Below are 14,972 nucleotides of genomic sequence, written 5' to 3' on the forward strand. Positions count from 1 at the left end.
CATTCCATGTCTACCGCCGGGAGTTCTGTATCGTAGTCAGGTAAACGGATTTATATGTTGTCAAAAATAGTGTCCAAGAACTGCCTAACAATCGCTAGGAATGTCGTCAGACAGCATTTTACCTGATTGTAGGTTGCATTGACAAACTAAATCATTATAATGACCATAGGATTTGCAAAATGTTGACTTTAAACGAAATTGTTGAAACCCGTGTATAACCCATTTACTTACGGAATACAATTTTAAATATCTCCTGTTGATCCTACAGATTTCCACTTCAGATAGAATAAGTACAGAAGGAGGGCGTTTATGAAAGAACATATATTTCGTATCATTATACCTCTCTTATTGCTTATATTTGATATAGTCAATACATTTGTAGAGATTTAAATCCTATAACGAACAATGACCAATCTCATTCATCCTATAAAAAATCGAAATTAGGGGATGGACAAACATGTAATTTTCCCCAGGATACATCATATGTAAAATTTTTAAACATATGTATTCTCTATCAAAATGTCGTACATGTTCTCTAATTTATAACGAGAAATTCAGATCAAACAAATGTTAAACAGTGAAACAAAAAACTACCCATATTTCAAATGAAAGAAAAACCACTTACATCCATCATAGTTTCGCCAATCCAGCAAACGTATCTTTCTGTAACGTTGTTATTCGATTACCATACAGGTATCTAAAGCAGAAAGATATCGAGATTAACATCCAATTATCATAATCTTATTCAATCACCCGAGGCTTATTCAGGATTTCTGCAGACACTGTAAAAATCGAAAAAAGAAAAGGAGATACATTGAATCATTATCCCCACACTTCAAACAATGTTTACAATTGTATATGGCCTTTCACAATAGACCAATGTTTACCAAGAAAATATGTTGTTTATTTGTCTTTATGAAAAGTGAAAATAACGAACAGGACGTTATCAATCTCATAACTCATACAAGCAATACAAAATAGATAGTTGGGCAAACACGGACCCCTGGACACACCAGAGGTGGGATCATGTGCCTAGGAGGAGTATGCACCCCCTGTCGACCCTTCACACCCGCCGTGAGCCCTATATCCTGTTCAAGTAAACGGAGTTATCCGCAGTCAAAATCAGTATGCCAAGAACGGCTTTATCATTCGGTATGAAACACGTCAGACAGCATTTGATAGTTGGGCAAACGCGGAGGTGGGATCAGATGCCCAAGGGGGGGGGGGGGTAAGCATTCCCTGTCGACCGGTCACATCCGACAAATTACATTCATATGAAAGAGTCACTGTTCAGTGTAATTAAATTACCAATCCTGCAGGATTCTGCTGTTCCATACAATGTAATACACGGAAATGTTTTTCTATACCTTAAACATATCATTTATTTTACTGAAAGTAGATATTAACGGCAAACTAACAACTCAACGTTATGACAAACGGGATGATTGCAGTTTCTCCATCGTCAACTTCCCGTATTTATGTAATAATATTCTATTTTGTATTGCTTGTAGGAGTTATGAGATTTATCCCTATTCGTTATCTTCACCTTTCCTTATCACCTGTATATGATGCCTATATCTCTCAACTGATTCGATATGCAAGAGCTTGTTCTGTGTATGGTCAGTTTTGAAATCGAAGAAGTCTATTGACAAACAAGTTGATGGTGCTGGGGTTGTAAACGTCTAGTTTAAAGTCAACAATTTGCAAATCCTATAGTCATTATACCGATCTAGTATATTTTTGGATCAAATGCTATCTGACGTGTTTCATGCCGATTGTTAGGCCGTTCTTGGCGCTCTGATTTAGGCTACGGGTACCTCCGTTTACCTAATAGGGATATAGGGCCCACGGTGGTTGTGACCAGTCGACAGAGGATGCTTACTCCTCCTAGGCACCTAATCCCACCTCTAGTGTGTCCAAAGGTCCATGTTTGTCCAACTATCTATTTTAAATTGCTTATAGGAGTTATAAGATTGATCACTTTTCGTACTTATCATGTTGTTATTGTATTGTAGTCAAACAATCGGTTTCTGGTGGAAAGAAAATCATTCGGAGGTCATTGCCTCCTGAAATTGGAATAATCCAAAAATTGCCGATTGAGAACAAACTGGACACTTTTTAGCTTTTGTAACTCATGGACGCTTCTTTGTTAACTTCACCGGTGTAATGAATTCACAACACAATATTCGTAACTCTACCTTTCTATTTAGATAATTGTCTGATCAACTCTAATCTTGCACATTTCAACACTTCCATTTTACCCCGAATTTCCTCATCAAGAATACGATAAAGTTTATCACAGTAACCTCTGCTATTAATGCGAATTTCTTTTAATAAATATTTATAAACTTTATTTGCTTCTATAAACAGAAATCTATAGCGTTTCTGTCCATTATTACTCGTAAACAAATACTGCACGTTTTAGTTGTGGGTACAGACATTAAACTATCGGAAATCTGTTATTGTAACTGATTCGTCAAAGAAATGATAAATACATCTTGTTTAATATGAATTCATGAACACTGACTCAAAACACCGTATTTATGATATAAAATAAAATATAATACAAATTGTATGTAATATTGTTCCTGTTTTCATGCTCAAACTAAGGTCGATTTTAACATTTTATATAACATAACATTAGTGTAACCACACAATGAATTATGTGAGATTGAACAATGAATATCTCTATGAATCAAAACCTAGCTTCCTCAAAAAAGTTCATGATAACAAATATAATATCAATGATGTGAGAGGTAATAATCAAGCAAATATATAGTTATACCTTAAGAAAAAGGACAATTGTCATTTTAAGAAGTCTCTTAAGGAAAAGATATACATTTAGTGATAGAGAAGTGAAGCGAGAGAAATATCGATGGGGTTACACTGTGATCTGATACATGTAATAACGTTTTCACATTGATAGAGAGATAAATAACGATCTAATTCTGCAATACAACCTATTATTGGGTCAAATGTTGTCTGACGTGTTTCATACCGATTGTTATGCCGTTCTTGACACACTGGTTTTAACTACGGATAACTCCGTTTACCAGATCAGGATATATGGCTCACGGCGGGTGTGACCGGTCGACAGGGATGCTGACTCCTGCTAGACACCTGGTCCCATCTCTGGTGTGTCCAGGGGTCCGCATTTGCCCAACTCTCTATTTTGTATTGCTTATAGGATTTATGAGATTGATCACTGTCCTTTATCTTCACCTTTCATAGCGGAGGTTGATATAGTTTGTGTCCCTTACACAAAATACATGAAATAACGTTTTCACAATGAAACGTTCTTCATCACGTTTTTTCTAAAAAATATTTTAGAATGTAGATTTTCAGTTATCATACATTAGACTGGAGTCATATAGAGATACTTACAGTTCTTGTAAATTTACCAGAGTATCAAAGATCCCTTTTGGTAACGTTCTTATTTGATTGTCGTGCAAGGATCTGAATAATAAAGACATCTTGATTAATCTGAATCCATGGACACTGACTTGTTCCAATACATTGCAATGAATATAATTTAAAACTCTTAATCTTAATAACATCTAAATTATCATACACAAGTCTTGGAATTTCAGGGGAGGGGGGGGGGGTTAACCCCATCAGGGTGAATTCTCATTAAATATGTGTATACAATTGTACACGGAATAAGTTGAATCTGATATTTTCTCAGTCGTGTAATGATTATATGGTTTCATAAATCGAGTCATAGATCGAGTTGAGCTACAAACATCAGTACAGGTTCCTAATCAATCTAATTAACGGTAGATCCTTTGACCTTGTGTGGCGATATACATGAGCGGATAAAATTATCTAATTTTAATAAGATTGGATCCGGAATATATCTTATGTTTCTGGTTTCAAAATTTTAGAGCCTCTCGTTTTATGTACTCTTGTTTTTGATCGCTTCCTGTCAAATTGACCGGTGCGGTAGAGATAAGGTTAATAAAGAATACATATTTAGAGTTATGCCAGGCACTCAGGGCCGTAGCAGTGATTGTTCTTTAGCACGCTAACACCTCCTACGACACGATACTACAAGTACCCCTTTTAAGGACATATTTGAAAGCCCCTTGATTCTCACTTCGAATTGTCGAGCATTCAGAAAACGAGGAGTCATTACCTATCTTAATGTCTGAGATTTGATTCTGCCAATGCATCAGAGGTGATGAAGTCCATGACCTTCTAGTTACGATCCATTGATAATTTTTCACTCAGATAGAGATGTGACCAATAACGGCAATTGACCAGTGCCACAACTATTTTGAAGATGCCCCTTAAAACGGATGAAATATCTTCGAGGACCCATGACATTTGCACCTGATGTCGATCTTTTGGCGATGGAACTTTCAATTTTACCCGTTTCAACGATTATGGTCTGTCGCCGCCGTGATTCGAACCCCAACCTTTCTCATGCGGGGCAAACGATCTACCTCAAGACCACCGTGGAGGTCTCGAGTTACGGAACGAATGCTCCAACTATCGCGACCAGTTCCAATTTAATTGAGACACAACGACGACGAAAGATGCCTCGTTATAAACCTTGACGTATTATTTTACGAGAGAATTTTACTTTTAAAATATCAAATTAAGGCGAATCAGTAGTATAGCGTTCGCGTTGTAAGTGGGAAGGTCGTGAACTCGAATCCCGCTCGCGCCATGACCACATGAAACCTAAAATGTTAACATAAGTAGTGATTGCGCGGCGTTTAGAAGTGCGATTCAGGTGTCATTCGGGTATGACCTTATAAACGGAGGTCCCGTGTCATGACAGGCGTTTTGGCTATGAAAGAACCTACCCCTGTACTTGACCAAAAGCAGGTGACGTCTCAGTATGATTGGAAAAATCTCGACGGGACGTAAAACAATGAATCCAATTCAGGCACACCATTTCACATATATGATTTAGCACGTTTGAGTTGAATACTTTTAATGGAGTTCATTACTTTTAATGGAATTTTATCCTGAGATGCAACATTCACGTGCGGTGTATTATTCTCATGCAAGGTGAAGATAACGAACAGTGATCAATCTCATAACTCCTACAAGCAATACAAAATAGATAGTTGGGCAAACACGGACCCCTGGACACACCAGAGGTGGGATCAGGTGCCTAGGAGGAGTAAGCATCCCCTGTTGACCGGTCACACCCGCCGTGAGCCCCATATCCTGATCAGGTAAACGGAGTTATCCGCAGTCAAAATCAGTGTGCCAAGAACGGCTTAACAATCGGTATGAAACACGTCAGACAGCATTTGACCCAATGCGAGGTTGTATTGACGAACTAGATCGTTATAACGACCATAGAATTTGCGAAATGCTGACTTCAATCGAGACTGTTGAAATCCCTGTATCATCAACTTGTTTGTCAGTAGCTTACCTCAATTTAAAAACTGACTATACCCAGAACAAGCTCTTGCATATCGAATGAGTTGAGATATATAAACACCATATGCAGGTGATAATGGAATATTGCTACATAAATGTGGGAAGTTGACGATGGAGAAGCTGAAAACATCCCGTTTGTCATACAGTTGAGTTGTTAGTTTGCCGTTAATGTCTACTTTCAATAAAATATTTAAGTATGAAGCAGAAGTGGACGACTCTGTGGTGTCCTTTATTTATCATCATAAACACTAAACTACTGAACCAACATTGGCTATTGAATACGTTTGAGCACATTGATTTTGATTACCGATTACTCCGTTTATCTGATCAAGATGTACGTCTAAATGCACTTGTGATCGGACGACAAGCGATGCTTACTCTTCCTATGTCACTAACCCCACCTCTTTGATATCACGGTGACTGTGCTTTGGCGATTCTGAATTTTGTATACCTTATAGATTGGTCATGCCCTGTTTGTTATCTTTATGTTTATATTAACCCTTTCTCTACCGTACCGGTCAATTTGACCGATGGCGCGTAAAAACAGGGCAACGCAAAAGGAGTGCCTCTAAATCTTTGAAACTACGGTCATAAGATATATGATCTATATATAATATTTTTGAAAAATTTGTCTACTTTTTAACTATGTAAAAATAAGTTAAGAAAGTAAAGCAATTAAATTAATACAAACATTTAAAGTGAAAGATGCCTTTGTCTAAATATGATGCAATGCTTTGTTGCAAGGCCATTTTCACCTCGATACGATTTTTTTTTATTTTCCGTATGAATGCACTATTTTTTATATTTTTGAAAAGCATATATTCCCTGCTTTTAGCCCATATAAAAATAATTTTTAATGCCTGTCAAAGTTATAAGAAAATAGCAATTTTTTGCACATGTACGCTTTCTTACGATTTTATTTCTCAATGTTTAAACAAATCGGCGTTTTACCAATATTCATACATGGAAATAGTGAAAAGTAAATACAACCTGTAAAAGTAGAGGAAATTTTCTTTTTGATGGGCCTTATTCGTGTTATAATTCATGGTAGTTTTTGTATTACGATAAAATGAAATTGGGACATGCTGCGCGGTTTTCTTTAAAATTAGTGACAAAACGTCGTCGCTGAAAGCGATCAACGCGCGTCGCACAATAAAGTAGTGAAAACTATTTGTATGTCCTCTACTGGTAATTGAATACTTTTTAAGAGATTGTCTACGAGAAAACCATGCAAATATATAAAAATGAAGGAAATGGTGGTCATCAATATCATTTCTAATCATTTATATCATTGGAGTATATGGTTGGAATAATTATAATTTGAGGTCAATTTATTGATAGGTCGTTTCTATTTTTAGTAACAGCGCATTCTGTATTTACACGTAGATTAGTCTTTGAACACAAGAAAAATCCTTAAATATTAGGGTTTTATTTTTTTCAAAAATGCAAATCAATTCTGAAGGCTTATGAAAAGAATGGATTTTTTATGATATTTCCATGTAAACCACTTATGGAGAAATCATGTTTGACATCATAAGTGTCCATATAGAGATCACATAGAGCCTGTAATTTGGCATTGTGCCAAACTCTTTACATTTTGTGTTATATGGTCAATTTTGAAATAGGTGTTGCTGCAAAAGTAACGCTTAAATTTCTTTAAAAGTGTATATTACTTTGATATCAAATCCTTGTCTGTAAAATATAAAAAAAAATTGTACTTTGGACTTTTGGCCGTTCATTTGCAATTAAAATTTAAAAACTGACAAAAATGAATATTTTCAAGCATTTAAAATTATCTTTTAAAAGATTAAAGATTTAAAATTTGTGATATTAGATGCATAAATTGTTTGGAAATTTAATTTCATTGATAGATTTAACATTTTCTAATAAATAAATCCCAGTAATCTACTATTTTATATGAAAAGGGGGTCTTTTAATGAAATAGATTTGTTGCTGGAATTACCTCCCCTTTGATGCTCTCTTCATACGTAGAAGGTACAAAATGATAGCAATTTTATGGAATGTTATGATTTCAACTTGAAATGGGATTTGAGAATTTGTACATCATGTTAACTTTATGTGATATCAGTGAAAGACATAACAGTATCTGAGAATGTAATCCAGAAATTTCTAAATATTGGCAGGGTTTAAAAAGTATCCGGTACTTCGTCCTGTTATACTCCAAACTAGTACCAGTGGTCAGGCATTTTGTCATTGAAAAATTGAAAGCGTTCTTTATTTGATAATTCATGCATTAACCGAGAATGCTTAGATGTTATATGGAGGAAATCAAAGAAAATATGCATCTATAGTCAGTCCAGATGGATCATGTGAGGATCTAGTGCAGCCCCCCCCCCCTCCCCGAATTTGCAAAATGTATTTACCATCATGATTGATGACAAGAATTTGTTATTAGTTTACATATGTGCACTAAGTAGTGAGGACAGGACAAAATAAGAAAAGTGTGAAATAAAAATGCATAAAGTGAACTCAAAGAATGTATACTGTAACAGTTTGCTCGGTATCTTTGTTTTTCAGTGCTCAATGTAAGAATATGACCATACTTGATGCTTAATCATAGGTTACGATTCAACATGCGAAAATTTACACCTTTCTCTATTTTACCAACAACAAATATATAGATATTGTAAACTGATGGTATTACGTATATGCTAATGTAGTTTCTTAAAGTCATTGATGTAGGTAGAGTTTGGATCGTCACTATACTTTGTTCATCATGAGAAATTGATCGGGAAAAATTTGGAAAAATCATTTAACTGACAGGGAAACCGAAAATTATTTCGATCAGGTCTCTTTAGCTAAATCAGCCCCCTCTACTTTTTTATGACAATCAATAAACAATTGAAATGGAAGCTTGAACTGATGAATTAAATCCTTGGACCCCCCCCCCCCATTATTATCATTATCAAGGATTTTGAGCTTCGGGTTGTCTTAAAAGTAATTTTTAGGGAGGTTGGGAGGTTCTATAAAAAAATTGCCACCCACACACACCCTCCGCCCTGGTGATGAGTGCCAAATACGGGACCTCTCCACTTAGCTACACTGTATGTGTTTAGACAGGACAAACTATACCAGCCGGGTCAGGTATAAACAATACATTTCGTTACAAATTATATTACAAGCGAACTTCTTTACTTTTGTGCGAATTCGGACGTTATTATTATCTGACTTTCATCTTCGGTGCAATTTATGTGATTACTGTCAGTTGGTATTTAAGCTATATTTCATTTGTACGTGTAATGGTGTTGGGAGTGGAGTGCGAATGCAAAGAATATTTCTGTATTTAGATATATTCAACATTATTGATTATTTTATGATTTTAACAAGATCATTCACTATCTAAGAGCATTTTACCATTACCACCCCTCTCCTCTCAATATAATGTTCATAATCATTAATTTCCGGTATTGAATATGGCTGCTCCGAACCCTTTCGCATGGATTTAGAATGTAGAATTATACGCTACATGTAAAAATAAAAAACAAAAGAAAGACAAGAAAAGTACATGCACATTCCTTTTAGCTCACCGGGGTGACTATCCGGAGAGCTACATGTATTGTAATGACCCCAGTTTTGGCGTCGGTGCCACTTTAAGGAAATATTTTAACCTGGGTTATATCTTCTAAACCAAGGGGATAGGGTTTTGATATATCCCTTATTGATTCCCCATGAAGAGACCTTTGATGTGGTACCAAGACTTTGGACCTTGTGACCTTGACCTATTTTTTTTAAAAACTTCAACCTGGGCTATGTCGTTTGAATCAATAGGGATAAGGCTTTGATATTTTACATATATAGATGTCTCATGAAGAGAACTTTGTTTTGGTTTGACCTAACGACCTCTGCCTTGAACTTTGACGTACTGTTCAAAAACTTTATCTTGGTTATATTTTTTGAACCAAGAGTGATAGATCTTTGATGTTTCAAACATAGATGTCAATTTCGTTTGTTATCAAAACTGTCAACGTCGACCTTGGACTTCGACCTATTTTTCAAAAACGTTTAACCTTTTGAACAAACGGTTAGGTACAGTCATCTGACAACTCTTGTTTTTATGTACATATTAAGCATGTTATTTAATTGTTTAAGGGTTGCTGCTCAATTCTTTCCTGGGTACTTCATTTGTTAAATTTGATGACATCTAAAAATTCCTAACAACAAAGTACTTTTTATCTAATATATTGTACCTGACAACTTCATATGACGTGTTAACTGTCCCGAGGAAAATATAAAGATTTGGGGTATTATACTGTGGATATTTATCAAGTTCTGTCTTCACACAAGTTTTACCTTTGAACTTAAAGCAGGTCAGTCTTTAAATTGGTCTAAATGTTACTATGGCAACAATTTTATTTGTTTTAGAATATCAATATTGTGACTCTCATACAACTTTTCAAAAGTTACATTGCTGTCCGGCTTCGTATTGCGATTGAGTTTGATTATTTCAGAATGTTTTCAATAACCAGTCAGATTTTAAAAAATAGATTTATCCTTATTGTATCCATGGGAAAAGCAAATCTATGAAGAAATATGATCAAATTGCTTTTGGTATATTTAAGTCTCTGTATGACCACAATGTAAACTAGTCATTTGTACTAATCGTGCTATCCTGTCTAAATAAAGAATTTATTATATATAGCATATAAATTGGCATGCAATTTGTTTTTAAAAATTGCAGTTTAAAAGTACACAAATATCAATTTTGTTAAATTACAACTATTCATACGATGCATATTATTTTTTTAGAAACGTTATTTTTTTCAAATTTTGCAATTTGTCACCATGGTAACCAGGACCCATAGCAACAAAAAATGGTTGATACATACTTCTGGTCATCTGATGTGAAATCATAAAATTATATAAGACTTAATAAGATAACAAGGGCCATACATGGCAAACAGGTTTAGGTGGCTACCAGAATAAAAGCTCTACAAGCAGGAAAAAATGCCCAACTTGAAGTGTTAATATATTTACTATAATTGAGAGTCCAAAGACAGATTTTTGATATATCGTAAATATACTTCTTCTCTATACGATGAAAGTAATTTTGAATAAATCAAAGCTTTACTTTTTGACTACTAGTTGATTCAAAAGTTATCATTTTCTGCAATTTATCAAAATCTGGAATCGTGCCAAATTTGTGACCTTTCTGCACTTAAACGGAAGTAAAATTTTAGATTCCCACTAAACAATGTGAATATGCATATCCAGTTGTTTTATAAACTGTGTCATTTTTTAAAAATCCATTTTCAATAACCTGTTAGAATTTTTAAATAGAAAGGGTAAAATATACATAATTTTACCCTTTTGTTAGAACAAAAGTGCTAATTTTAGTAACATGGCTGCAAATCCCTATCCAATGACTACACCCCCGAAAAAAATATGTCAAAGTATTTGATATTGATGTACTTTATTACACTCAAAATATGTTGTTGATCCGACAACCTTGCTTCCATCACATTTTGCATGGTTTTCTCGTAGACAAGCTCTTAATACACTAAAACAATATACACATATGTATGAAATAATTAGCCAGGTGTTCTCTGCTTTTTTAAAAAAAAAAAAGAAGTATAAAACCATTATTGATGAATAACAGTTACACTACGTACTTGTAACTCCATAAAACACCAAATGAGAATGTTACATACGTAGACTGAATTAAAAAAAAAAATTAAAATACTTCAAATTCAGATATAAACGTTATGTAATATTTGTTCGGAATAGTAATATTTTTTTCCCTGCCATACAAAGAACACAAAGCAACAACAAAAAATCAGTCTGCATATTTTATATACTTTTTTTCCGTGATCCGGATCGCGGCCGCAGGGTTTTCTGAATGTGTGCACGGGCAACACACGTGTTTCCGTTTCAACGAAAACAACACAGCGAACGCTTGCAATGTATTTTACATCTTGAAAACGATCTGATGCCAGATAAAGAAGTTGCACTGGATCTCCTGTTGCAGTGTGACCCAAACGAGCATGCATTCAGTATAAACATGTAAGTTAATGTAGCCACATAGGCCGACTAGAAAAAATAAGAACGTTCGTGGTTATATCATGTTATGAAAAAATCACGATTAATATATTAACTGCAATTTTATGCCATAATTTGTCGTTTCATGAAAGAAAATATTTATATTTTATGATATCTAAACCAAGTGTATAACACTCAATTGTTTAATAAGAGATGAACATATCTGACATCAATACGCCGGTTTCGAGATACACCCGAGTTATTTCCCTTTGGAAAACTCTCTTACATAGTGAGACGCGAAACAATTTGTTTACACGCGGGAGTGGGACTAATATTCATAATTGCGTAAGTGAATGTACTCAGTAAGTTTCTCATACACTGTTAGATTACCCGAATTCGACTGCTACACAAACTAAGTAAGTTATAAGTATTTAGGGAGTAATTAAATACATAGAATTCTTATCATATCACGTTATTTCATTGGTCATTAATACCATATCTAAGATATTACTTGCAAATACGACATTGTTTTTATGTTTCCACTTTAGTAAAACATTTCTTTTGATAGTATTTTGTATTTCCCACATTTGCATATCAAAAGAGAAGCTGCTTTTATTACATTTCATCGTCTTCCTCGTTGACTGTAGGTCCAATCTGTCCCACTTAGTCATTCAAAGTTCCACTAAATGCACCTCCTACACAGAAGAGTTCGTATCTCGAAACTGGCGTATTAATCTGTCCTGGCCTGGCATTACTCAGTCTGATTACCCCCCTCCCCCCGGCCATTTTTTGGTCTCTCCTTACCTGACGCGCGAGTGTAAGAAAAGGTCGGATTTAGTGTACGATGAGAAGGGATGGGATGGTTTTAATCAGACTGGGCATTCATGATCACTGGTGCGGAGGCTATTTTCCAAGATTTTTCTATGTTTATAAAACGACTATCTTTAAAAGACTAATTTTCTATGAAAAGAAAACACAATCTGTTAGGAAAGCACATATCACATTATTGCATTATCGTAATAATAGAATTTGTTACCGTAATTTGAGTTTTTTTCTTCATTTTGTACATGAATCAGAAATAAAAACGAAATATGTGCTCAAGACAAAAGGCCGGGGAAGGGGGGGGGTGTAACATCAAAGTCTGGTTATTGAAAAATCATATACATTTCTCTTTTATCTTATATACACTTAGTAGTTTATGACCATAAATTACATGTGATCCATACATGCTGGTGTGCTATGAGCTGATAAGCATGTTCCCACTTCTTGCCTAGATTTTCTCTAATTTCGAATAAATCCACACCCAATCAGAGTTTCATGCATGGGGATTTAGACACTGTGTATAATGAAGAACCGATTCAATTCTAATTTAAATCTGGGGTCATTCAATTTCCTTCAGAGTTACAGTATTTTCGCTGAATCCTATATGTTTTAACCTGAATTTCTTCAGTATTTGCCCCCATATATATGCTAGGCATAATGCTAACACCTCCACGATGCATATCTTTTTTTTTAATACGCACTCTGCTACAATCGCAATGTATAATGAAATATTCCATTCATTTCTAACACATGTATGTAATCCCTTACCAAATGGCACTTCAAATATAGGACATCTCTATCTTAAATTAAATATGACCAGTATTTTCGTGCGAAACTGTCTCTTATTATCACGAAGCTTATATTTTGCTTTAAAACATAAACCAATAATTCTTAATTAAAATTTGTAATTTTTTCATCTTTAAAAAGGTTATTGACATCCGAATCTTTAGTGGAAAGCTTCCAGGTATCTACCGCTAGTGACAGTCTACTGGCAAATCCAGACATGCATTGAAAGGATGCTGATGTAGAGGACACAGGGACACCTGATCCAAGAACTGTCATTTCATTCGGAGCGACAACCAGGCATTCAGTTGGTATTACTCTTTGAGGTTGAATATAAGGTTAAATCTATACATTTGGTTAACATTCAAATGAATCCAGATAATACATTCACAAATGGAATCATGGCGTCATGATACACTGATATGCGTGTACCATTTTACTGTTTATCGTTGCATTACTAGATATAGCATGCAATACAAAAATGAGACTAAATATGGAAAATCATTATTCTGTTTCTAACTATAAGGTATGATAAGTGTTTTAAATGCTGCCAAATAAGGTATGATGGCCAATATTGATTATTTGCAATTTCCTTTCAGATATGGGACCCAATTATTCAGAGAACTGGAAATTTTATGAAGCTGTTTTTGACAGAAGATTTGGTTTTCTCCATCTGTGTTGCCACCAGCTATTATGCTGAGATGGTCATATCTAGGGGGATGGATTGTCATATATTTCCCAAGAAAGTTCACAGCCTGTCACTGAAGAGGAACTGTACAGGTAATACTAGTTTTAAAATACCAATATTGTAACTGTGATTTCCAGTTTAAAACGAATAATAAAATGCATTTTTTAAATAAGATTACCTTTACCAACATTAATCTGGCTGTGCATCTAACACATTTATCAAATATGTACTACAATTACCTCTGATAAATTTCCATAAGTAATTACATGTAAACGCATAATTTTCAGAAGGCCTTGATTATAGAAAACATTTACAAAGCCAATTGAATATTCAAAAGCTTTGAGAATACATCAGTATTTGGGGCTAAGTATAAAGAAATCTCTTTTTTCTTCAGATTTTGGGGCATTATCTTATACATGTCTGTTGAGAAGTTCCAGTCGATAGACAGATATTGGTCAACGCATGCCCCTATCGAAACAGCCCAGTATCAAGAATTGTCTAGAAATAGGTTTTAAGAGGTTGAATATAAAAAGAACATTTTTGTTAAATATAATACAAGTACATTTAAAGGACCAGAGCCGCAAAACCCCATATTATGGCCCTTAAAATATATAAAAATGAAAGTAAGTGTTGAATAGGAGTATTGGTGTTATAAATATGTATCAGAATCCGGGGCTTAAAAACATGTTAGATTTTAAAAATAGGAGCACAACTAAATCTGTATACATACTAGAACCGAATATGGTACCGTATTTCTGTCATTTTCCACCAAAAACTGGTTATTTTGTAAAGGTTTTGTCATACTGGTTTCATCTCGCCCAAAATATTTAAAGTATTTTTATAATATACACCTTTTCAATTGACCATCAATGCAAAAATATTTTAGGGCGAGCTATGAGCACTATTTTTATTTTAAAAAAAGATATTCCGGATTGCTGAAAAATATTACGGTTATAATGCGCTAGTGGTGGTAAACTTGAATTTTACAGAAAATATGGCTGGCTTAAGTATCTTATGGAGAAGGAAACTACGTTTTTTATTTCGTGTCATGTATATGTACATAGGTCATTTTAGTTCGGTGTTTATTTTTAAAGCAAGGGAAATTCCCTCACCTAATAATAGTTTTCGGTTGCAGCTTGTTTTGCCATTTTACTATAGATGTTCATTTTCAATACCTAGTTGTTTTCATCTTTTAAAGTCGTTCACAATACATCTTCATTGCATCGTTGCTTAAAAACTGTGTACAATTTTGGTAGTTCTACATTATTATCATAAACATTAT

General features: G+C 34.5%; 1 protein-coding gene across 1 annotated transcript in view; it reads right to left on the minus strand.

Annotated features, from left to right (window-relative positions):
* LOC125666554 (leucine-rich repeat-containing protein 15-like) overlaps positions 1-14,972 on the minus strand; it is a 72,430-nt gene that overhangs the window by 15,541 nt on the left and 41,917 nt on the right. Inside the window, exons 8-9 of the mRNA XM_056151727.1 lie at positions 3,385-3,456; positions 626-697 (exon numbers count right to left, since the gene is read on the minus strand). Of these exons, the coding sequence (XP_056007702.1) occupies positions 631-697; positions 3,385-3,456 (139 nt within the window). The 3' untranslated portion in view covers positions 626-630. The remainder of the gene's footprint in view (positions 1-625; positions 698-3,384; positions 3,457-14,972) is intronic.

Source organism: Ostrea edulis, chromosome 10 (genome assembly GCF_947568905.1).
Source record: "Ostrea edulis chromosome 10, xbOstEdul1.1, whole genome shotgun sequence".
In the NCBI taxonomy this organism is placed as follows: Eukaryota; Metazoa; Mollusca; class Bivalvia; order Ostreida; family Ostreidae; genus Ostrea; species Ostrea edulis.